At 35.7% G+C, this 24,264-nt stretch overlaps 1 protein-coding gene across 2 annotated transcripts in view; it reads right to left on the bottom strand.

Moving 5' to 3' along the window:
• GRL (transcription activator) overlaps positions 1 to 24,264 on the bottom strand; it is a 268,919-nt gene that overhangs the window by 227,778 nt on the left and 16,877 nt on the right. The window contains exons 2-5 of one of the 2 annotated variants that reach the window (XM_089828816.1): positions 15,213 to 15,763; positions 15,056 to 15,130; positions 1,094 to 1,174; positions 904 to 984 (exon numbers count right to left, since the gene is read on the bottom strand). In XM_089828816.1, the coding sequence (XP_089684942.1) occupies positions 904 to 984; positions 1,094 to 1,174; positions 15,056 to 15,130; positions 15,213 to 15,653 (678 nt within the window). In that variant the 5' untranslated portion in view covers positions 15,654 to 15,763. The remainder of the gene's footprint in view (positions 1 to 903; positions 985 to 1,093; positions 1,175 to 15,055; positions 15,131 to 15,212; positions 15,764 to 24,264) is intronic. The other variant, XM_089828825.1, reaches the window with a different exon arrangement.

Below are 24,264 nucleotides of genomic sequence, written 5' to 3'. Positions count from 1 at the left end.
ACCCATACGAACCATTAAGAAAACAAAAAAAAACTCAAGAGCCCAATAACAGGTTCTCATATCTGAACCAGTGACTTAGTTTTTCTTTATAAAACTTCAAATATGAAAGTCAATGGCCATTTGAATAGACATGACCCTTTAATGTAAATTCTTCTCATTAATCACACATCTTAAATTTATCACTATAATAATATATTATAAATTTATTATTATTAACTTATTTATTTATTAATGTAATAATAATATTATATTAACAATATATTATACTAATAATGTATTATCATATTAATAACAGATTACATTATATCATTTTTATTTGTTTATTATTTATTTTAATGATATTATTATTTTTAATACTGTAACTTTATTCTCATTATTTATTTAATAATATTTTATTATTTAATTTTTATTATGATTCTATTTGAAACAAGGACGTGACACTGATTCCCACATTTCTGAAACATTTGTTTGATTTCATCCCCGTCAATTGATCTCTGAATTACCCATACCAAACAAAAGAATCATAGGACACTTTACTTGTTATATATCTTTCTTCATCCTTCATTCATTCTTAGTCTTTTTTCTTTTACAAATCATTTTCCATACTCCTTTCTCTTACAATTAGTATATATATTTATATTGTATTGGTTTTATGCACTTTCTTTGGCCAATGTTGCACTTGGATCTTCTCAAGAGTATTATTAGCATCTTTTGGTCAATTACAAAGATTAGTGTATAATTTATCAGACATTCTAGTCCTAAAGTGCAGGACATTCTAGTCCTAAAGTGCAGTTAAATCATGATACTGGTAAGGAACAGTGCATTGTCACATGACTCATTGAGAGCTGCATAAAATATTATAAATTAAAATAGTTGATAAATGTTACCATGAGATTGCATTACCTTGTCAGACACTAAATTTACACGCACAAATGCACAGAAAAGGTCCATGAATGCATGTAGAATCAGTGAATTCTGATGAGGCTGCACATTCAAGATAAATAAACAAAATTGCATTAGTTAGACAAGAAGATGCACTTCCTATTCCCTTTATTGATAATAGTGTGCGTTCAAACAGATGGAGTGCCCTTACCAGAAGAGTAATAACAGTACTACTAAGGTCTAAAATAAGTCGTAGTGCTTGCTCTCGAAATGTCATCAAATCCAAAAGTAACTACAACACAACAAAAAATCATGTTCATAGTAAGAATTTACTTCTTCATAAAAACTTTCCAAAGCATATAATAAAAAGAATCCTTCTGTAATTACATAGTATGGTCATCTACTGATACAGTGTTTTCAAGTTTTCATCTACCATTTACAAAGGGATAATGCTAGTGGTAAACATTTTGAGATTAACGAGTTTAAATACTTTTAAAGGGAACAAAAATGAACAACCAACCAAAAAGAGGTATTCAAAGAAGATGAGAGAACCAAGACAAGTAATGGACATTTTCAGATAAAATAATAAAATTGAGACTATTCACAATTTTAAAAAATCAAAACAATTCAATAAGCCAAAAAGTTGTGAAACTTACTGAATAGGCACCCATTTACACCGACTTCATTACAAAGTAAACCAACTTTAAATAGGCAACCAAAAGAGCTGCATGAGTAGAGAGAGATTACCATATGTTCACTAGTGTTTTAGATTATTTAGCTATAAGATTGTCCCTTTGAAATTAGGTTTTGCTTGACATAAAAAATGTACTTATTTTCCAAGCAGAAGCACTGTGCCTGCTATCACGTGAGTGGGAGAATAAGGACAAGGTGAGCAGCTAAGTCAGATTGCAGCTCCTTAGTGTATGCTGGAATACAAAAATTTCACGTGAAGATCATGATGTCAATACATGTTACTCAAACAAAATACTACTCTTCCAAAGTACTTATTTTCCAAGCAGAAGCACTGTGCCTGCTATCACGTGAGTGGGAGAATAAGGACAAGGTGAGCAGCTAAGTCAGATTGCAGCTCCTTAGTGTATGCTGGAATACAAAAATTTCACGTGAAGATCATGATGTCAATACATGTTACTCAAACAAAATACTACTCTTCCAAAGAGAATAACCTAAAATTTCAATCTAAGAAACCTTTTAAGGCCTGGGCTAGGAATTTTGGATTCTGCTTATCTTAACATTTGACTCTTGAGGGAAGCAACTTCTTGGTTTTGCATTTTTATTTCAATGGCAATTCCTTCCTATCTTACTAATTTATAGAGATTCCTCAGGATGGATGTTATATTAATGAAGAGCATTCATATTTCCAAACAGTTTTGAACTTTCGATGGACCTTTGTCAAGAGATCATTTGCACTCTCCACAACATAAGGACCAAAATTCGATCTCATCTCTTTGTCTTAGAATGCCTCTTCAAGATCCTTTGATTACACATCTTTGCGATCGTGTCCATTTCTTATGAATAGATTGTCACTTATGCATTATACTTGTTAATTTAGGTTTTTTTTCGAAAATCAAATACTTGATTGGATGGATATGATGGACCAGTAAGACAAGCAGAAGCATTTCTGCTTTCCATTTGAATCTTGATTCATACAGAAGTTACAAAACCTATAGAAGTTACAAAACCTATATTATCCTCATTTTCTGATACTGCCTTACTACAATTTTTGTTCTAAGTTTATAGAGTGTAAAGTAGGTTATCATCAGACCATACAGAATTTACAAAAGACAAAACCTATATCATGCTCATTTTTTAATACTGCTTTGCAACAATTATAAGTTTATAGATTGTAAAGTAGGTTATCATATTAGGCAACAGCCCTCCAAATGTTTCACAAATTATCACCAAAATATCATAGCATAAATAGCTCTCATTGTCCATACATTCACTCCTTTGTTTGCTAATAGTTGTGTCTAGCCTAATGGTTGTATTTGTCATCATTTTTTATCCAGCTGTAATATTTATCTATTCACAAGTGATTTTATACATCTTCTGTCAGTTCACTGATAGTCTGCAAGAAGCTCCCAAAGTCCTTGCTAAGCTTGCTTGAAACTCATCACATCTTTACTAAATACACAAAAATCAATAAATTACTTGTTTACACATTAACAAATTTTGACTGCCCAATGGAAAGCTGATCCAACAACCCACACTCTTCAAAGGCTAATGGGGATATAAGCTAAGTTGTCGGTTCGGGTTTGGGGACGGATTCAGATTCGTGTTAAGGTTTGGGTTCGTGGGTTCGGGCAAAGGAAAAAAATTCCATTTGGATTCGTCGGGGGGTTCGTGAACATATATATATATATATATATATATATATATATATATATATATATATATATATATATATATATATATATATATATATATATATATATATATATATATATATATATATATATATATATATTTTTTAAAAGAGAAACAATAATTAGGACTAGGCTTGATTGCCAATGTGGTTCCCAGTTAGTCAATATATATTTCAATTTGGTTTGATATTTTAAATCATCTTTGTGTTGGATTTGGATTAATTCAATTGCTATGGATATTTAGTGCCACATATTTTATTTTATTAATAGTAGGCTCATCTTGGCTTAAATTGTGGTCTATATATATATATATATATATATATATATATATATATATATATATATATAGTTGTACTATAATAAAATAATGAAAAATATAATTTTTAGTGTTTTTAACATATTTTTTGGCCTCATGGACTGGGGTCCTTGAGGATCTGCGCATGATCCCTCAGGGTTCACACACAGTCTTATGGGGTTCGTGGTAGGTTCAAGAAGGGTCCGCACCACGGACTGTGGGTCCTTGTGGGTCCACAAATCCATAGGCCCACAAGGACCCACAATCTGTGGCACGGACCCTGCCCAAACGTGTCATAGACCCACCAAGGATCTAGACCCAAACTTGACTAGTAGGGTCTGAACCCTGCAACATAGGTGATATGCTTTTGAAACTAGTAAATGCTATTCATCCAATTTAAACAAATCAACATATCAAAATCCTTTCAGCTATTCATTAACATCTTGCCGAAATTACTCCAATCTCCTACCTTACATTTTCTCACAAACGAATGGCCAAGATTGAAACTTAAAAGCTAAGATACATTTGTATCCATCGCTATAGAAGCCAAATGCTCTCTTAGGATTCACCTGACAAACCAATGAAAAAGATTTTTTAAGTAATCAGGCATGGTGAAAATACATACTTCACATATATAGCTAATTCATAAAATAAGTGAAAATGTTCTTATTTCATTTCCATGCCAAATAAGCAAACATTTATGAATATTGTATCTAACCCTATCCATACTATGGGGCCATCAAAAATAGTTGTATCCATATCCATATAATTGCTCTGGTTTTTTGGCACTTTTTCAGTTAATCCAACAGGGTGGTCAATTTTTGGGTTTATTTGGAAATCTTTTAAGGTGTGAGGTATCTTCTTTCTAGTCATGATGTATTCTCTAGCAAAGGTGACAATTGTTAGAACTTTAGATTTCTTTGGTGGTGCTTATCTTGAAACGATACACCTCTAGCCCTTATTAATAGATGCCCTACTTGAATTTGGTTTGCTAAGGATACTAAAAAGTTTGATGATATTTTTTGCGAAGGCTCTCTTCTAAAATGGAGCTTCTAGTAAGTTTCTATATAACAAGCTATCTTTCTCCTAGTAGCTATTTAACTCTTAGAATGTTGAGTGGGAAAGGTAGAGACCAAGTGAATGTTACTTCTCTTGATCCGCAACATGTCTTGTTGGGAAGACATCTCAATCCTCTGTAAGAAATTTTCCATATCAACATGAACGATCTCTATGTTTTCGATCTCATCAAAGGAGGATGGAAAAAGTAATGGAACACTATATGCTAGTTCTTTGTCATATTGATATTTCATTTTTCCTTTGCCTTTGGAAGGTGTAGATTTCTCGAACATATCTTGAACTGCAACATGAAAGTTCCAAAGGATGAAAACATCATATGATGGAGTTGGATCCATGAAAGTTGTAATATCCCGCTCAATTGATAAAAGTTAATACTAAATTGAAACTTTCATTCATATTTAATAATTAAGAGAATGGTTGATTACTAAATAAATTATTATTATTATATGAAATAATAATATTATAGAAGGTATAAGATTAAATAATAATATGGAAACAATATAAGAATAAAACTAATAATTATTTCTAGACTATAAACTAATCTTCCAAAACATTAAATATAAACTCCAAGCGAACTCATTGTAAAACAATCACCAATGACTTAACTACAGTAGATTGGACGCGCTTGGGAGTCACGACCCATGATGGGGGAGCATCAGTGCTATTAATAGCCCATAGACTCAACAAACATGGAATATAATAAGAGGAAAATAAAAGATTAAATACTACCGAAACAATTATTATATACCCTTAGACGAGCAAAAAAGAGATATAACCCCTGAAGGCAGATAAACTTATGACATGGCAATAGGTGATTTAATAAGTGGTCCCACCACTTACAAAGAAAAGTATAAAATGATAGACGAATCCTAAGCATGGGCACTGAAGAATACGTGGAAAAGAGCGCACCAAATCAATTTTAATACCCCCCGATATGCATTTGGAAATAAGACAAAGTCATATTTAAAAGAGAAGTATTATTGGATGCACCTACTATGGAGGACACATAACAATAAAAGGAAGTTACTCCTAAAGTGCCATTGAATGTGCCAAAGAAATTATAAATCATATATTTGGGAGTTGAACATTGATCAGACCGTGGAAGGAGATTGGATTGTCCAAGTCAGAACATAACCCACCACTCAAAGGAATACGAACACTCCTAAGATATCGACAATTATTAATTATTAGGTAGAGCATGAATGTTTATTTTGTGGATAAGGAGGAAATTACATTTTGGGTATGAATGTTCATTAAGGAAGGTATCAATGTAAAGAATTTATATTTATATGCATAAGTATATTTGTTCATGTATAAATATGATGTATTAAGAAAAGATTAAACAAAATACTATTAATTGTTAAGATCAAGAGAGTCCTTTTGGGAAGAGAGTGATCTTAATAGATTAGGATCAAGAGAGTCTCTTTAGGAAGAGAGTGATCTTAATATGGTCATAAGGCTGGAATATTCCATAGATGTTAACATATGCATATGTGTCAAGGGCCTTGAATAGAGAATGTCTCTTTCCGGAAGGACCTGAAAGGGAGCACTCCATAAAAGATGAAGGAGTAACCGGGATCTAAGGATCCTCAAGAGTGTTATCAATCCCGATATGGAGATGTCTTTAAGGTTAGGGTTAGGATAGAGGGTAGAATAGTGAAACATGATTTGTAGTTTATAAATTCTAACATTTATATTGTAGGTATTACTTGTCCCACACTAACCCTATTAGTGGGGACAATACAAAAGCTTTGGGTTTGAGTCACAATGACGGATCTAACTAATCAAAATCCTTCTATTATGATCCATTATTTACTTATGTTTGAGCGGTAATTTCAACATTTACAAGTGTTTCAGCGGTGATCGTCGTTTTCACCGTTTATTTCTTAAACTTTTGTTCAAGTTGTTTACCGTGCATGTATTTTGCATGCTTTATTAGCGATGGTTCAATTTTGTACAAAGGATGCATTATTATGCATATTGTGAATAATTATGGAATGAGAGACTGACTTTTATTCTTGTTCAATATGTCTCTGTTTTTATCTTTTCTATAAAAGCTGCTATGTTCTCTCTTTTTCCCAGCTAAATTCTCAAATTATATTGCAGATTTGGCTGCAAAATTTTGCATAGCATCAGAGCAGCCCTATTTTCTTGTTCAATTCTACAAGTATTGACTCTTTTCCTTTTAGCTAGATCTTACAGATATAGAAAATTTTACATGGTATGAAAGCTTAGAGAGTTGGTAGAAGAAGCATATTTTGCAGGTACAACAAAAAGCATTACTTTTTTGCTTCCATTTGAAAAAAAAGGGTATGATTTAGATACTTATTGAGCACTTTAGAAGGTTGAAAATGGTTGGAGCAGCTTGTATTTTGGGCAATAATGGTCAAAATTGGGTTTTACAAGGTGGATTGCATGTAGGTGAAACAGGGCTTTGCTTTGAATGGAGAAGAATGCAAGTTGAGAAAGCATGGATGAGAGTTTTGTGTTAAAAACATGAGCTTTCCCCCCCAAAATTGGGTTTTAGAGATGCATATACATGTGGTGAAAACTCATCATTTTTACCTTGTACAAATGTGCAATTGGGTTTTAGGAATCCAATTATACATTTGGAAAATGTGGAGTTTTGATGAATTTTGGAGATGGATTGGATATTGAAGATGAAAGCATGAAGGATGCTTGCATTCTTTTGGTGAAAATTGCAAACAAACAACAAGAAGCAAACAAAGTATATACAAAAACAATAAACAAAAAAGATCATACCTCTTGCCTTGACTTGATTTAATAAGTTGCAACACTTCAAACTTGCATGCAAATTTGTTTTTGGGATGAAGAACCTTTTGCATTTGCAAAGAATGAAAGTTATAGACTTATTTAATATCTTGGAACAAAAATCTAGGGCTGCATTGAAACAAATGGAAGACGGAGCAAAAGAATGCAACAATAAGCAAAATGATCAAGAAATGCAATCAAAACTGAATTCTTAAACTTACTTGGAGAGCAAAGAGTAAAATTTGGAGCAAGAAGAAGTTGAAATGAAACTCTCTTCTCCAAAATCGGGTTTTAGATACGTGTTTGCATGTATAGATCAAATGCCTTTGAAAAATTCCAAGTCTAGCCCTAAATCATGCTTTCCAGTGCAAATGCATGTATTGAATGATGCAAATGTGTTTGTAAATGCCCCTTCAAATACAAATTGCACTTCTCCAAGTATTTTGCACGTTTGAAAAAGTCTCTTCAAAGACAAATCAAGGTTTGTAGAAAATGTGTTTGTAATTGCCTCTTCCTTCAAACGCCTAAGGAAAACACACTTTAGAAAGTGCAGCAAATGTGTTTGTAATTGCCTCTTCCTTCAAATGCCTAAGGAAAACACACTTTAGAAAGTTTTACATGTTTGAAAATTGAGAGTTTGCATAGATAGGACTTTCCCAACCTCTAAATATGTAATGTTTTTGCCTAAAACATCCAAATCGGGGTTACTAGAGGCGAACGCATATGTTATAATGCAAGGAAGGAGTATTAATCCCAACGTCCAAGCAAAAACGGGGTTTAAGCGGCCCATTACATGTTTAAAATATGATGCATTTGTAAAGAACACGCACTCATAACTTGGACACCCAAATGGAGAGAGAAGATTATGTTTGAATGTGAACTTGTGCCAAAATCGAGCTTTACAAGCTCATTTACATATTTTAAATAACCTCTCCAATTCAAATTGTAATTCAAAATTGTTGTCCTCAATTTTGGATTCACAAAATTGGGGAAACCCTATGCAATTTTCTTATGAATTCGCAGGCACATCCTCTTTGTTTTAATGTTTCGATAAGGTGTCATGAAACAATTTATTATCCCTAAATTACTCCATGTGATCCTATCTATGCATTCTTTTTGAAGGTTTTTGTCGAGTTAAATCCCTAATTGTTTGCTAGTAAGAGTTTTTCTTCTCTGGCTGCAAACACTCAATTTCTAGCAAACTTTTGTGTCTTTTCTTCGTTTTTGTTTGTGTTGTAAACAGTTTTTAGTCTTGTTTTTTCCATAGGTGAATAGCCCTTGGAATTCCACTCGTTTCAAGCTAACTTAGGTCGAAATCAAAGTTGTCTAGCTCAAGTTACAAGGGAAAAAGAGAAGTTTTTCAAGACAACTACATATCTCGATTAAAAAACCTCATAAACATGGGTTTTTTTATGGGTAATTGCATGATAAAATTATATTTAATATCTAAAGTGGATTGTGTTATACATTTAAAAATTTCAACTCATTCTGAGTTGATTTGACCATAGTTTTTAATGTTTTATGAAAATAGCCTATTTCAAGACTATTTTTCATGTACCTTTATTGAGAGCTATAGTTAGATATTAAATTTAATTACGTAAGACACTTATATGCACTTAAAGTGGGATTTTTTTTACTCATTGCATAAATCAACATACAAATCACTATGTTAAAACCCACTTCCAATAAAATATAAGTCCCAACATTAATTTAAATGGACTTTTTCAATGCAGTAACAAATTGCAATGTGTTATGTGGGTTTTTAATATGCATTTGCAAATTAGAACTTATTAAATCAATATAAGTGGCAAATTCTAACCCATTTACATATGTTTCTGCATGTATAAGTTTATTTTATATATATTAATGCATGTAAATGGAGTTTTTCTAGCCCATTGCATATGCATCTTTAAAATTGTCACTTAAATGGACTTTTTAAAACAAATTGCATGTTTTTATAACATGTAAATGCATGTCTAAGGTGAGTTTTCACTTAACTTAGACAAAAGTGGTGATTTGAAAGCAATTGCGTGTCTTTCAAATACATGTAATTGGTCATCAAAAGTGTGTTTAAGTGACTTTTAAATCCTTATAACTCAAGGTGGCAATTTTTGGCTTGATTACATGTATTTCAAAACATTTAAATGGTCTCCAAAAGTGCATTTTGCACTAAGTCCTTCATGATAAACACAAAGTGGCAATTTTATGCCCTATTGATGAAATTTAAAATATGTTTTTGCTCTCCCAAAACGCATCTAAAGGCAGTGTTTGAATGCAAGAGGCTTAGTGGTGATTTTGGAGCACATTACATGGATTATAATATATGCATTTGCACAAGGAAATCCCGTTTTTTAACTTGCAGGCTGCATTTGGAGGGTTTTTGGGCACATTTTTCACATGGAAACATCCCAAAAAAAGGCGTCCATGTATTAGCAACACATTGGCACATGTAATCCTTCAAAAAAGTCACATTTTTTACCAAAATACAAGGTGTTTTGGGGCTTTTTTCACAAGTGGTGATTTTGGGAGTGACTGCATGTCACATGCTACATGCACTTGGTCAAAGACAGCCCCTCTAGGGCAAGTTGCATTTCTTGATGGTTCTTGATTTCCAATCATTCTAAGGAGTTTAGAGTATGTATATTTTATTTCCAGCTTGTTCTTCTTCATTTTCAAGCTTAAAATGATGCCCTAAATGCATTTGCATCTAGCATTGCTAAGTCAAAGTTTGTTGCAATTTTTGGGCATTTTCTCTCTCTAACTATCTACACTTGTCCAAATTCAAACCTTGACTATCCCTAAGGTTTGAATTTTGAAATCTATATGTCTTGTGATGATAAACAAATCCTATTCCAAAATCTCTTGGATTTATTTTCAGATTTTGTCAAAGATTTGAAAAAGACTTGTTCTTTTGTGGTTGGTGGAGAGAGGTATGTTCTTAAGGCATTTTGTTCTTGTTGAATTTCTTATTGCAAGTCTTTCAATTTCCATTTTCAGATTTGCATGTTTTTGTATATATGTTGTTCCTTTTTCTTCCGTCTACTTCTCTAAGTTGCATGTGCAAGGTTTCATTTACTTTCATATGCAATCGAGGTAAACTCCAGTTCTAAGGAAAGACAAGTTCTTCATTTCCCCTCATGAGAATGCAAGTGTAATTCCCACCGATATGCACTCCATGAACCTCCTTATAGCTACCCTATGGTTGAAAAAGAATTTCCCCCATGTTTATCAGATAAATAGCATGCCTTGCACCTATTAAAGTGTACTATGCTTCCATTTCACTATACTATACTGCTCATTCACACATTACAAAGCTTCCTACTCGCATGTGTAATGCACCCAGAAAAACCCATTTTTGACTTTAGTCATATTTGAGCCATTATAAATTTGACCCATTTGTTCATTCATTGTACACAATCATTCCATACATTTTCCCTATCCACACTTTGCCCAAATTTGTGTTTCTATACAACAAAAGCTTGGCATGGACCCCTCATATGATGATGTTCTTACACAATGGAACTTTCATGCAACAATTATACCAATACATCATTTTGCAATGTCAAGAGAACTTGCACAAGCAAAAGCCAAATATAGGAAAAAGATTAAGTACTTGTATGACCAGTACCATAACTTCATCTTACCATCACAAGTAACTTTTGACAATGATGAGGTTCGAGATGCGGATGTAAATTACATGAATATGGAAGATTTTCTCAGGAGAGTCAATGTTGAAGCCACTAAGAATATGACTTGGATCAAACAAATTCATATTCATTTTCCATCTACCTTTCCTGTGGCGGCTCATGAACCCAAGTTCATCCTTGTATGCGTCAGACATGATGCAACCTCCAAAACTACAACTAAGATGGCAATACCATCATTAATCTTGATCCAAGGACTATTGATTGGATTTTTCATGTTCCTCACACTCCGTTTGTCACAAGCATCACTAGACAAAAAGCCTTGGAGTGGTTGGACGAAGATAGTTCTTCCTGCATCAAATTCATTAACAACAACGAGCTGAGCCAAAGGAGGCCCAATCTTTCCCTAAAGGCATGTAGAGGTTAGAGTTCAAGGAGGAGATAAATAGTCTTATCACATTCCTTAACCGCCTAGCTGGGCTCAAGGATTCAAATATTTCATATGCGAATGACAAAGATTACATGTAAAGAGCAATTATGTTGTAAGTACGGATGACATGTCCCTGTACAATCAACTCATGTAGTCAAATTGCAATTGCATCAGGCATGCAACTTTGAATAAGTCAAATTAGTTAGTTAGAAGTTTGTTACATAATAAGTCAAGATGGTTGAGAGTTTCCCCTTTTTCCTCCACCTTTATCTCTCCTATTTTCCTATATAAAGTAGGGAGCTCGTTGAAAATAATCAACTTTTGGCAAGGCAAGAAAATTCTACCAGTTTGTATGTGCACTCTAAGACTTTGTGCTTGGATGTAAATCTAGATTGATTTCAATAAAAGAGGCAACTTGTTTTCAAACTTTGTGTTGATACAAGGAGTTATGTGACGAAATTTTTTGGATATTGATTGTGAGGTTTGGAGCTTCGTATAAGAGGCATTTCAATTTAATGTGTAGACTTTGAGCTGCCCTATTACATTCAGAGCCAATTTGAACTTTTGAAGACTTTGTGCTACAGGAGGACAAATCATAATAGATAGAAGTGGCTGTAATCACTTAGAGTTGAAGACTTTGGGCTTCAGTTGTAAGTGTTTTTATTGAATTTGAGGGTATCCAATAAGAGACTTTGTCCCTTACTGGTTATTTTGGTTCAATCCTCATTTGAGACAAGAGTAGGAGACTTTGAGTTCCTGTTTTTGTTTCACAAAATATATAATGTAAACTGCTACCCCTAGTGTTGTTCTTATGTCAATTCCAAGGTCACCAGTATTATCGTAGCAATAAGGCTCTTTTTGTTAAGTTGGAAAGTTATAATTGTATGCAAATCAATTCTGAAAAAAGAGGAATTGATCAAGGGAATCATCTTTTTTGTAATTGTAGTTAAAGTTCCTATTGAAGCCACCTATGGTAAGAAGAGAGCCTCCCCTATTGCTGAGAGGAGAGAGAAATCTCATGAAATGTTACCTAAAGTCGCAATTTTGTAAGTTGTAGTCAATGACATACAAAAAATTTTAGCCAACAAAAATGCATGTTACATGTTGCATGCTTGACTTCCTATGCAAACCATGGTTTAGATGATGCTTTACATGTTTGAAAAACAAGAACAAAAGGCAAATCATGGTTCATGAGATCATTTACAAGTTACATAGTTGCCTTCGTAAGCAAATTGCTTTTCTCCAAAACATTTGCATGTTTCATTTTGCATGTAAGAAAGCAAATCGTGGTTTACAAAGTGAGATGCATGTTTAAAAATGCAAGCAAAACTACCCAAACAACTTGTATTGATGAGAAACAAGTAGTTTTGCAAACCAAATCGTGGTTTAAGAAAACATTTACACATTGCATATTCAAAAACATATAACATGCAACAAATGATTAAGCCAAAAAGGTGTGATTTGCTTCTTTTTTGTGAGAAAATACAAGTGAAAATGGGGGTTTGTGGATGCAATTACATGTGCATGAGACTTGCATAACTTAAGGTTCTAATTTACCACATGTTTGATTTATTCGCTTAAGTGAATCTTACTTTATAGGGCCCATTGCATATTTACATTTAATGTTTTACATGTCATGTGTAAATATGTACAAAAAGTGAGATTTCGCTTCAATAATTTAAGTTAAACCATTAAGGTGAAACTCAACATCAAAATAGATTATAAAGTGCACTTTATAATTTAAATCACTTAAGTTAAAAGATCAAAAAGTGCAACTATATAACTTCAAAACATAACATTGAGTGATTTTAAGTCATATATTTCAAAAAGTGCAACATAACATCAAATTATAAGGTCCAATATTTAAAATGTGCAGTGGGGGTTCTAAACTCCACTTACATATCCACTTAAACCTTAATAACTTTTGATTGACAACTTTGATTAAGTCCCAAGATAGCTTGAAATGAGGGCACGACCAAAAGCAAGAGATTGAAGGAAACAAAAAGACAAAAGCGATCTAAACAAGCACTCAAAAACACAAAAAGGACTTTAAAGGCCTCAAAAATCAAGTTTAGGCTAACAAACTGAAAAACATATAGTACTTGCTGAGAGCCTGCAGTAAATTGACTCATTATATGGATTGGGAATAATCAATTGATCAATCTTCACCAATCGAATAGAGAGTTACCTTAGAGAAATATGGAACTTCATTGGAAAAGTTTCGTAGTGCTGCCTCCATTTTGTGATGACAAAATGAAGGACAACACAAAGTTAAAAATTGCTGTTGAAAGAAGGTATGCTTTCTTTGAAATAGCACATTTTCAGATCTGTAAAACTCAAACACTAACTGACCTTATCTATAGCTCCAGAATGTGCTCATCTTCTTTGAAATAGCAGATTTTCAGATCTGTAGAACTCAAACACTAATTGACCTTATTTATAGTTCCAGAATGTGCCCATCCTCTTACTCAGTAATACAATATATCAATATCCCTTTTATTTAAAAAGTGTCACGTCTCAAACCCCATTGAGTGTCATGCTTGTTTGACTTTAATTTTTGTGTCATTTAAGCTAGTCTATACTCTGGATCTTTGTCCAGAAGCTTCTGTTCCCAACATGAGGTAATTCTCCATATCTCGTCTATTGAGTGTGCATTTAATTTCAGCTACCTGAGAAGCTCAATAAATAAACTTAAAGCTTACCTAAATTGTAGATCCTTGAAGCATTAAAGGAAACATCAAAATTTACACGATGCAAGCTTTTCGAGTGAGTATAAACATGTTATGGCGCAGAAAATAATATTTACATCAATTGTATAAATACTGGAAATAATTCCAAGTCGGTCTGTCCTTAATAGGCTATCTTAGGAAATGTCTTTTGCAACTGAAAGTATTAAACATATTTCTTATTCAATAGATCATCCAATGTATGATATTGCATTAAATATTTTCTGTTTTAATTTCTATCGAAACAGTAGAACTTGGATGATAGAAAGAACAACCACTCAACAATATACTATAATACACATCAAGAAATAGACATGTTAGTATCATGCAGCTGGAAACATGGGAGCATTTAAAGCAACTCTAATACCAAACAGAGTCAATTTTCCCAAGCTAAATTATCCAAGAATCCATCTTAGGAAACAGATACAGCAGCTGATATTAATTTTATTATAAAATTTCCTTACAGACCAACAGCTTTAACTCTTCACGTACATTTCATCTGATAACATAATCATGCTAAACTTTAATTATTTATAGGTTACAAACCGCAAATCATATCACATAACTCCCAAATGAACTACAACACAAGGAATTGACTCAGAAATTGAGTCAATTCGTATGAAAATAACTAAAGAGATCAAACAGTTCAAGATCTTGCCAATGAAACATATATGGGATACAGCAGTCACCTTCAATTAGAATTCATATATCATGTGACATACAGCTGCCAACCATATCCAGAAACTAAAAAAGAAATTATTATTGCTTACAAGATTGTGTATTATCTCAACAAATATGCACTCCAAATAAAAGATGAAAATATAGTGTTTTAGATATCAGCTTACCATAAGCCAGGGTTCCAAATTTTCCAAGTACACTTCCACGTTTTCATATAAAGTATCCAGCGCAAGTTTATCAACCTGCAACACAAAATTTTACCATGCAAAAATTCCAAAAAATATTTTAAAATTGTACACTTGTGAGACTGCCAGAGCATCTTACCTTTTCTAGCTGCAACTTCCCGGGATGCTCTGGAAACTTTTTTGCAATATGCATGCAAAGCTTTGGACAATTGGGAATCACGCCTGCTTTCCAGAAGGCATCAGAAAACTGGAACAATGCGGGCTCTGGGTAATCCAATTTCTGATTAAGCCTGTACATCTTGGCCATCAGCCCAGCAGCAACATCAACGAGTTGAAATACCCATTGCATATGCCGAACCTTATGAAAATTTCTGGAACTAGAAGGAACCGATGAATGTGCGCGCTTCCAGTGAGAAGATGTAGATGAAGAATTCGCATCAGCGTTGAAAGGCTCTGACCATCTAGAGGTATTATCCGAGTCTCTTGATTTCACAGAAGCATCTGGAGAAAGATCCTGATTCATAAATCGCTGTTGTGATTTGCCCATAAACTGGTAGGAGCTTGAACTATCAACAGCCATTCTGTTGCATTAAGAAGGGTTACTAATCACAATATTAACAGTATGGAATTTGAAATTTGGGTAATTGTCCAGTTCAGCTGCTGCTTCATTCCAGCAAAATAGTGAGCTACCTGCAGAACCATGCATTTAGCAGCTTCCATTAAACAAGGACTGCTTTGTGGTAAAATAATACTTAAAAACCATAATTTTGGCTATTCTAGGTGATTATACCTTACTATTAGAAATAAACAAGCAAGCAGGTGCAAAAACTTGGCAGCAAAATACAAACCTCCTCCCTAATAAAACAAAAAGACGAAAGGACGACCGCAGCAAAGAATCTCTGCAGAGAGATACAAAGAAAGGCAGTAAAAAGTTTCATAGTCCAACTAGATAAATCTAAAGATATTGCCATGGTGTATATGCCATGAAATTGTGTAAGATCATTTAGCATACCCATTGAATTGATTGTCATTGTGGTTTGCTTACAGAAACATGAGCAAAGAAGAATCTTGCATCAAAATATTCCCAGTTCATTTACAACGGTCAATTCCAGAAGGAAGTAGCTAACATTAAAGATTAATGCAATGGAAACTGGAAATTCATAGTGGATGTTAAATTGTCAGATGACATTACCAGCGAGGACATGCATGAGCTGAATAACAAAGTAGATGACATCCACTGCATGAAATGGTTCTTACAGGAGATGCAACACAGAAAGTGTTTTATTGTCAGTCATATTCTAGATATTAGCCAGCCTCATCAAGATCATTAATATAGCACTTTTATGCTTGTTATTGCTTCTCCAATTCATTTCAGTTATATGCCCACATCAGTGATTCTCCCCGTCCAACTTAAGAGCACAAGTGGGAACTGCCATAGGTTCAAAAATGCCCAGCCACAATGCACAGCTTCAGAACAGAGATTTTATCGCATTCAGATTCAGAAATAATGCTGTTATAGAGTGCAGTTTGAAGTTTGAACAACCTGAATAGCAAAGATAAACCCTATCAATTGGCAGATATAAATGGCACTCCAAATAGGGCACACAAATATCCACTTCTCCACACCATTTCACTCACCCAGTCACAGAAAATACAGTATGACTGATGCTCAATTTTCAGACTCCCAATACCAAATTCCTTAGCAACACTTTGCTTCTCAACTACAGGAAATACAGTACGAGAAGCCACCATGAAAATCTCAGAATTCCCAAGAAACCAATCTCCAATATACTTCAGCAATGGAGAAAAACCTCAGGTCAATCCCTAGACACAGTAAGTACAGTAGGGAAAACATAAGCAATAATTCCCAGATATGCAATCCACAATACCGCAGCTGTAGATTGCCAAGCACTTCTCAAAATCTCAGACTCAACCCTTTTACTTCAGCAAGGGCAACAAATTCAAAACCTCAGAAAAGCCACAAAGGCAACAAAAGAAAATAAATATTGACACATGCTTTTTCCAATGAAGTGAGCTCATATTTATAATACTTTGTTGATAAAGTTTCCAAAAGAACTCAACTTCAGAAACTAGGAAAGTTTCCCAAAAGAACTCTACTCTTGAAACTTTCCAACACAACATCACTTTAAATATTTAATACTTGGATTAGGCATATAATAAATGGCCCCTTCCAATGATGACTCAAACCTCAACTTAAGTGAAAGTATAAAGTTAAGTTATAACTTTATGATAGGTCATTTAATGATTTAATAATAATTTGGCCACTAAAAATATAATAACTCCCAAAATACTCATCATTTAAAAATGTCGTCTAAAATAGGAGTCACGCCTACTATTTCTCCATGTGACTGAATGCACTTTCCAAAAATAGAAAGGTTTCATCTCAATCAACACCCAACTTACCACAAATAGTAAGTACACAAATGAAGTCCAATCTGAGCCAAACGAAGACCAACTTGTAACTTATTGAATTGTGGAGAAGACAAGACCCTCCCAAGCCAAGCCACTGCCTCAAAAGACATATGAAGTCCAATCTATTCACAATAATTAGCCTACAAGGATCACAATAATAGGCTAATCTCTCGAGCTCTGCTACTCACAAAAATGGGGACAATACATGTATTGGTACATGTTGTAATGTCTCCATTTTAGCAGTCGACCAAGTGTGTGTGCATTAGCCTAGTTCTACATGGTCCTAAGGGCTAACAAAGGGTTTAAAGGGATCTTGGAGTGTTTTGCCTTAGTCATCTCCAGTTTGGGCCAAAACAGAGTTGATTTACTTAGTCTCAGACATACTTATTATTTTTAGTAAGTCAGCAGGACACAGGAGAGGCTAGTTTTGGTGATTGAATTTGATACTACTAGGCGAGAGCTTTCCGACAAGCTATTACTCGTACTATTCGGAGTCCGATAGCTAATATATTTTTATGCCTGTAGTATTATTAAAGTAACACTTAATTTAGTTGCAAAATATTAAAATATTACTTTAATATTAAATTTTATGGGAATGTGTGCAAATCAAAAAAGGGCGCCTAAGGGAGACATGAGTGATTATTTTAATATGTTTTATATTGCACATCTTTTATCCCACATTGCTTATGTGAGTTGAATCGACTCTTGGAGAAAGAATAAAAGGGAGTGTTAGTGGCTTCATTCGGCAGGTTGTATATGAGAAGAAAATTGATGTGTGAGTTGCAAATCTGTTCTTGGAATTAGATGACCTCTATCCTCTCTTGTGACATTCTAGACATCATTCCCTTGGTGTTTGGCCTTTGGAATTCATTGCTATCAACTTCATTAACAGGCCGATTGGGTGCATTTCTAGCTACAGGCAAATTGGGTGTTCGCTCATATCATTCCCGCTTCTTGTCCGATGCTTATGCCATTCAAAAGGGATGATTTTATGAGGGTCTTAGACTGATTGAAGGCAGATTTAACTGTAGCAGCACTATAGCATGACACTATTCACGTCACTGTAGCACAGCACTATTCATGTTACTACAGCAGCAAGATGGGAAGTCATTACTCGAACATTGTGTTATAATGCTGGAGTAATTAGTGAGTTGAAAAGTCTGCCATGTATCTGATTTTATTAATTTGAAAATCAATATTATTTCAGCAATAGTCCAATCTTCAGTTTGCATATTATTATAAATTCCTTCTTGTTCATGTTATGTGGTTTCAAATCGATGCAAAGACATTAAAACAAACCAACATTTTATTTTTGGAGCCATAAAGAGGGTTTAACATTTAACGGAGAAATTAAGAGTTCGATGCAAATTATTTGACTAAATTCCTATCAGCGGTTGGTTCAGTTTTTGGGCATTTCTAGGGTGCCCTTACAATGGTATCAGAGCCTAGTTTTGACATCCTGTGGAGGCCTTATAGAGAATTTGGAACAGCTGGATAGAGGGAAAAGTGTTTGACGAAATGTCAAAACACTAAAATCAGAAATAAAACAAGTTAAGAATGTATGACAGAGGCCATTTACTTCTGCTATACCAGAGCAAGACAACAAAGATTCAGACTCACAGAGCGAGCAGTCTAGTTCATCCGTGCAAGTGGACATAGAATCCAGTCATACAGACACAGAGGAGATATTCTTTGAACAAGACAGCGGTATGGGTGACCGAGATGATTGGAATACAGGACTAGGCGGAGGCAGGAATGTCAGTCCAGATCAGGAGAAGGTAATGTTCAAACGGTTCTGGGTATGTTAGAGGGGCAGCGTATGCAACAGGAGTAGAATAGGAGAGTGGATATGATGTTGCAACTTATGGCTAGACAGATGGGCGTCAATATTAATCCAGGTGATGCAAACAATGGAAATGGGAGCAAAGATAATAATGGAGGCCGAGGCAACAACAATGGTCCTGAGAATAACACTTATGGTAATAATAATGGACATGGCAACAATGGGAATGAGGCTATAACATTAGACAGGTTGCACGCCCAGCTCGGACAGCAAGCTCGAGACCTTTTCTACCCACCTTTCCACCCAGAGATCCGGTTCAACCAGTAAACACACCACAAATTACCGAGTTACAGGATCAGTTCAGGAGGGACTGAGAGGCTAGTGGACTGGAGTTTCAAGCGGATATTTTCCTCAGAGATTATATGGACGTGAGGATGAGACACATGCCTAGAGCAGGAAGGAGGAATCAAAACTTTGAGTTGAGAAAGAAAGTTGGAAAACTTTCTTTACCTTATTATTAGGCTTCAAGGAAGATGATTGCATGAGCTTGGGTGCAGAAAAATAGATACAAAATTCCAGCCGAATCCTATGCCTGAGGAGGAGGCTATCAAGTGTGCAGCTTTTCATTTGGATGGTCTAGCACATGAGTGGTGGCACGATGGCATGGTAACCTTGGGGCATAATTAGATCACATCTTACGAGGAGTTCACTGAGAGACTCATAGAGAGATTTGATACCAAAGATCCCAAGTAACAATTTAAAGAGTTGGCACAGCTCAAGTAGTGGGGATCAGTTGAGACATACATCAGTGAATTTCAGAGGTTAGCTGTGTTGATTACAGATATTTCAAAGAGGAGAATAGTAGTGCTATTTATGGATGGACTTTCAGATCCCTTAAGGGATTGGGTCAAAGGGCATGACCCAGCTGCATTACAGGAGACCACTAAGAAGGCTCATGACTTAGCACCTTCTTCTTTTAAGAGTAGATTTCAGCCTAGGGATTCACATATGAAGAAGGATAAGGATAAGGACAAAAAACCTTTTTACCAGGATGCACAGCCAAAAGGGGATAATAGGAAGTTGGATAATGACACCTTGAATGAGTTGAGGAAGAAGTTGTGTTTTCATTGTAGAGAGCCTTGGGACTTATCTCATAAGTGCCCTCTCAAGGCTAAGGCAAATCAAATGGAGTATTTTTTAGCGGAGAAGTCACAGTCAAAGGGGGAGGATCAGCACTCTGATTCGGATGAGAGTAGCACTCCAAAGAAGAATATCATTCCTAAGGATGATTGGTCGTTGGCACGATTGATAGGGGCTCAAAAGGGGATCACATTTAGGGTCAAGGGTACTATCCAGGGGCAAAAAGTGATCTCTCTCGTTGACATTGGGGCTACGCATAACTTCATAGATGCACGACTGGAAGCCATGAGAGGTTTACAGATCGAGGAACATGTTGGGTTTAGAGTCATGGTAGAAAAATGGTGACAAATTATTATGAACTCGGAAGATATCTAATCTTCACATCAAGTTTGGAGATGGCTATGAGTTGAAGGATGAGTTCTATGTAGTAGACATGTGAGACTACGATGTCATCCTCGGCATGACATGGATGGCCTCACTAGTTGAGTTCACACTCAACCTAGCAAAATTGGAGAGGAGATTTCAACATGAGGGAAGAACTGTTGTACTTAGAGGACTTTCGGATGGGAGTTGCAGAGTAGTCTCCCTGAGGAGAAATGCAGAGACTTTTTTGGCATAACGACATAGAGTAGGCAACAGAATGTTTCATTATGCTAGCTCCATAGGAGCCACAAATAAAGTCATCCACCAGATATCTAGGAGATACTTGACAAGCATGCCAAAGTATTTGACGATATCCCACACGGGGTTCCTCCTGACAGGGGAATAGAGCATGTTATTGAGCTCGAGGAGAGAGCCAAACCGGTCATGATTACCCCCTATCGTCATCCTTAGAAACACAAGGATAAGATAGAGGAGGCAATTAAGGAGCTATTGGAGGTGGGGCACATTAGGTCTAGCAAAAGCCTTTTCGCTTCAGCAATAGTTCTAGTGAAGGATGGGACAATGCACATGTGCATCAATTACAGGGCACTGAATAAAAAAACAATTAAAAACAGGTATCCCATTCCTAGGATTGATGGGTTGCATGGTGCACACTTCTTCACCAAAATTGATTTATGATCCGAATACCACCAAATCGGGATGAGAGCAGAGGACATCGAGAAGACAGCGTTCCGATATCACTATGGCCACTTCGAGTTTATGGTTATGCCATTTGGGCTAACCAATGCACCTGCCACATTTCAGAGTTGTATGAACCAGGTGTTCAGGGCGCAATTGAAGAGATTCGTCTTGGTCTTCTTTGATGACATCTTGGTCTTCAGTAAGACCTAGGAGGAGCACTTACAGCATCTAGAGGAGGTGTTATCTATTCTAGATAGAGAGTCATTGGATAGAGAGTTATTGTATGCCAAGGAATCAAAATGCGAGTTTGGCATGACCAAGCTCCTTTACCATAGGCATATCATTAGTGCCGATGGTGTTTGGGTTGATCCTGAAAAGATTAGAGCTATTGTGAATTGGCCTACTCCCACATACCTCACACAACTTAAGGGATTCTTTGGTTTATGTGGTTTTTATAGGAGGTTCGTTAGGGGATTCTCATAGATTGTCGCACCTTTGACAAATCTTACCAAGAAAGGAGCCTTCACATAGACAGAAGCAGCGTGGAGATGTTTTGACGACTTCAAACAGGTGATGTCATCTTGTCCGGTTCTAGCTCTACCTAAGTTCACAGAGCCATTTGAGCTTCAATGTGATGCTTCAGGAGATGGGATTAGTGCGGTATTGATACAACAGAGACACCCCATTGCATTCGAGAGTAGGAAGCTCCGAGGAGTTAAGAGGAGTTATTCTATCTATGACAGGAAAATTTTGGCCATAATGCATGCATTAGCCAAATTCCGATCATAATTGATAGGTGGGCATTTTGTGATCAAAACTAATCACAATAGTATTAAATAATTCATGAGTCAGAGCATGGTCTTAATGATTGGCAACGGAAATGGATTACTAAATTACAGGCTTATGAATTTGATAGAGTTTGTCAAAGGTAAGAAAAATGTGGTGGTTGATGCTTTATCTTGAAGACCTCACTTATGTGCTCTAGCAGAGGTTTCAAGAGATTGGAGAGATCGAATTGTAGCGGAGTATGCAAGAGATGATTGGGCTTCTGGGAGAGTGGTGGGCACTATTCAGGATGACAGGTATGCGTTGTTGGATGGGTTGATCAAATTTCAGGACAGGGTTTATTTGATCCCTACATCACAGTTTAGAGAGGAGATTTTGAGGGCATTTCATGATGCACCTATAGCTGGGCATCCAGGGGTCTTCAAGACCTATAGGCAAATATGAGAGCAGTTCTCATGGAGAGGGCTCAAGGATGATGTTCAAAGGTATGTCAGGGAGTGTGCAGTTTGTCAATAGAATAAGGGAGAGCACACATTTCCTGCAGATTTACTAGCCCTTGCCCATTCCGAACAGGAAATGGGAAAGTATTTCTATGGACTTCATCACTGGTTTACCATGAGTGCAGGGAAGAGATTGTATTTATGTGGTGGTAGACAAATTGACAAAGTTTGCTCACTTATTTGCTATTCCTTCTAATTATACAGCAGCTCAGGTGGCAGATTTATTCTTCAAAGAGGTTTTCAAGTTACATGGGATACCGAGATTTATTGTTAGTGACAGGGATAGCAAGTTCATGAGCGCCTTTTGGCAAGAGTTGTTCGGACTGTGCGTTACAAATCTTACACCTAGTACGAGTTACCACCCTCAGACAAATGGGCAGACAGAGATAGTAGATAAATGGGTGGAAAGCTATTTGCGGAATTGTGTGACTGCGCAGCAGAGAGCATGGGTCAAGTGGTTATACATGGGAGAGTATTGTTACAATAACACATTTCACATGACCATCAAGATGACTCCATTTATGGCATTGTATGGATATGAAGCACCCAACTTCATGGATTTAGTTTTGGGGAATAGTCGAGTGCCCAAAGCCAAAGACCTATTGTAGGCTAGTCAAGATATCCTGAGAGCGCTTAAGGAGAACATACAAAAGGCTCAAAATCAGCAGAAGTTGTATGCTGATCAACATAGGGTAGAGCGCAATTTCGAGGTAGGGAATATGGTGTATTTGAGGCTATAGCCATATAGGCAATCATCGCTCAAGAGGTGCAGAGTGGAGAAGCTAAAGCCTAGATTTTATGGTCCCTACAGGGTGATTTGGAGAGGGGGCGAAGTCGTCTATGAGCTTGAGCTTTCAAAGGATAGTCGAGTGCACAATATATTTCATGTGTCAAGGCTTAAGAAAGCCATTGATTAGGGTGTAGTTCCTTCTACAGATTTACCCCTTTTGGATGAGGAGAGGAAGCTCGTGTTAGTACCTTAGGCGATTTTGGACACCCGAGGAGGAAACTCATAACCGAGATAGTGAAGGAGTATTTGGTCAGATGGAAAGACCTGCCAGAGGAGGATGCTACATGGGAGAATGAGCAGGTTATTCATCAGGCTAGACTGAGATTGCTTGAGGACAAGCAATTTCAAGGGCAGTGGGTTGTAATGTCCCCACTTTAGCAATAGACCAAGTGTGTGGACGTTAACCTAGTCACATGGTCCCAAGGGCTAACAAAGGGTTTAAAGGGATCTTAGAGTGTTTTGGCCTAGTCATGTCCAATTTGGGCCAAAATAGAGTTGATTTACTTAGTCTCAAGCATACTTACTATTTTTAATAAGTCGGCAGGACACGAGGGAGTCTAGTCTTGGTGATTGAATTTGATACTACTCAGCGAGATCTTTCTGACGAGCTATCACTCGTGCTATTCGGAATCCAATAGCTAATATATTTTTATGTCTAAAGTATTATTAAAGTAACATTTAATTTAGTTGTAAA

The sequence above is a fragment of the Cupressus sempervirens genome, chromosome 1, assembly GCF_028749045.1.
Source record: "Cupressus sempervirens isolate cs-2001-9-10 chromosome 1, ASM2874904v1, whole genome shotgun sequence".
NCBI lineage: Eukaryota > Viridiplantae > Streptophyta > Pinopsida > Cupressales > Cupressaceae > Cupressus > Cupressus sempervirens.
The sequence above is the reverse complement of the archived record's forward strand: the minus strand, read 5'-3'. Positions and strand labels throughout refer to the sequence as shown.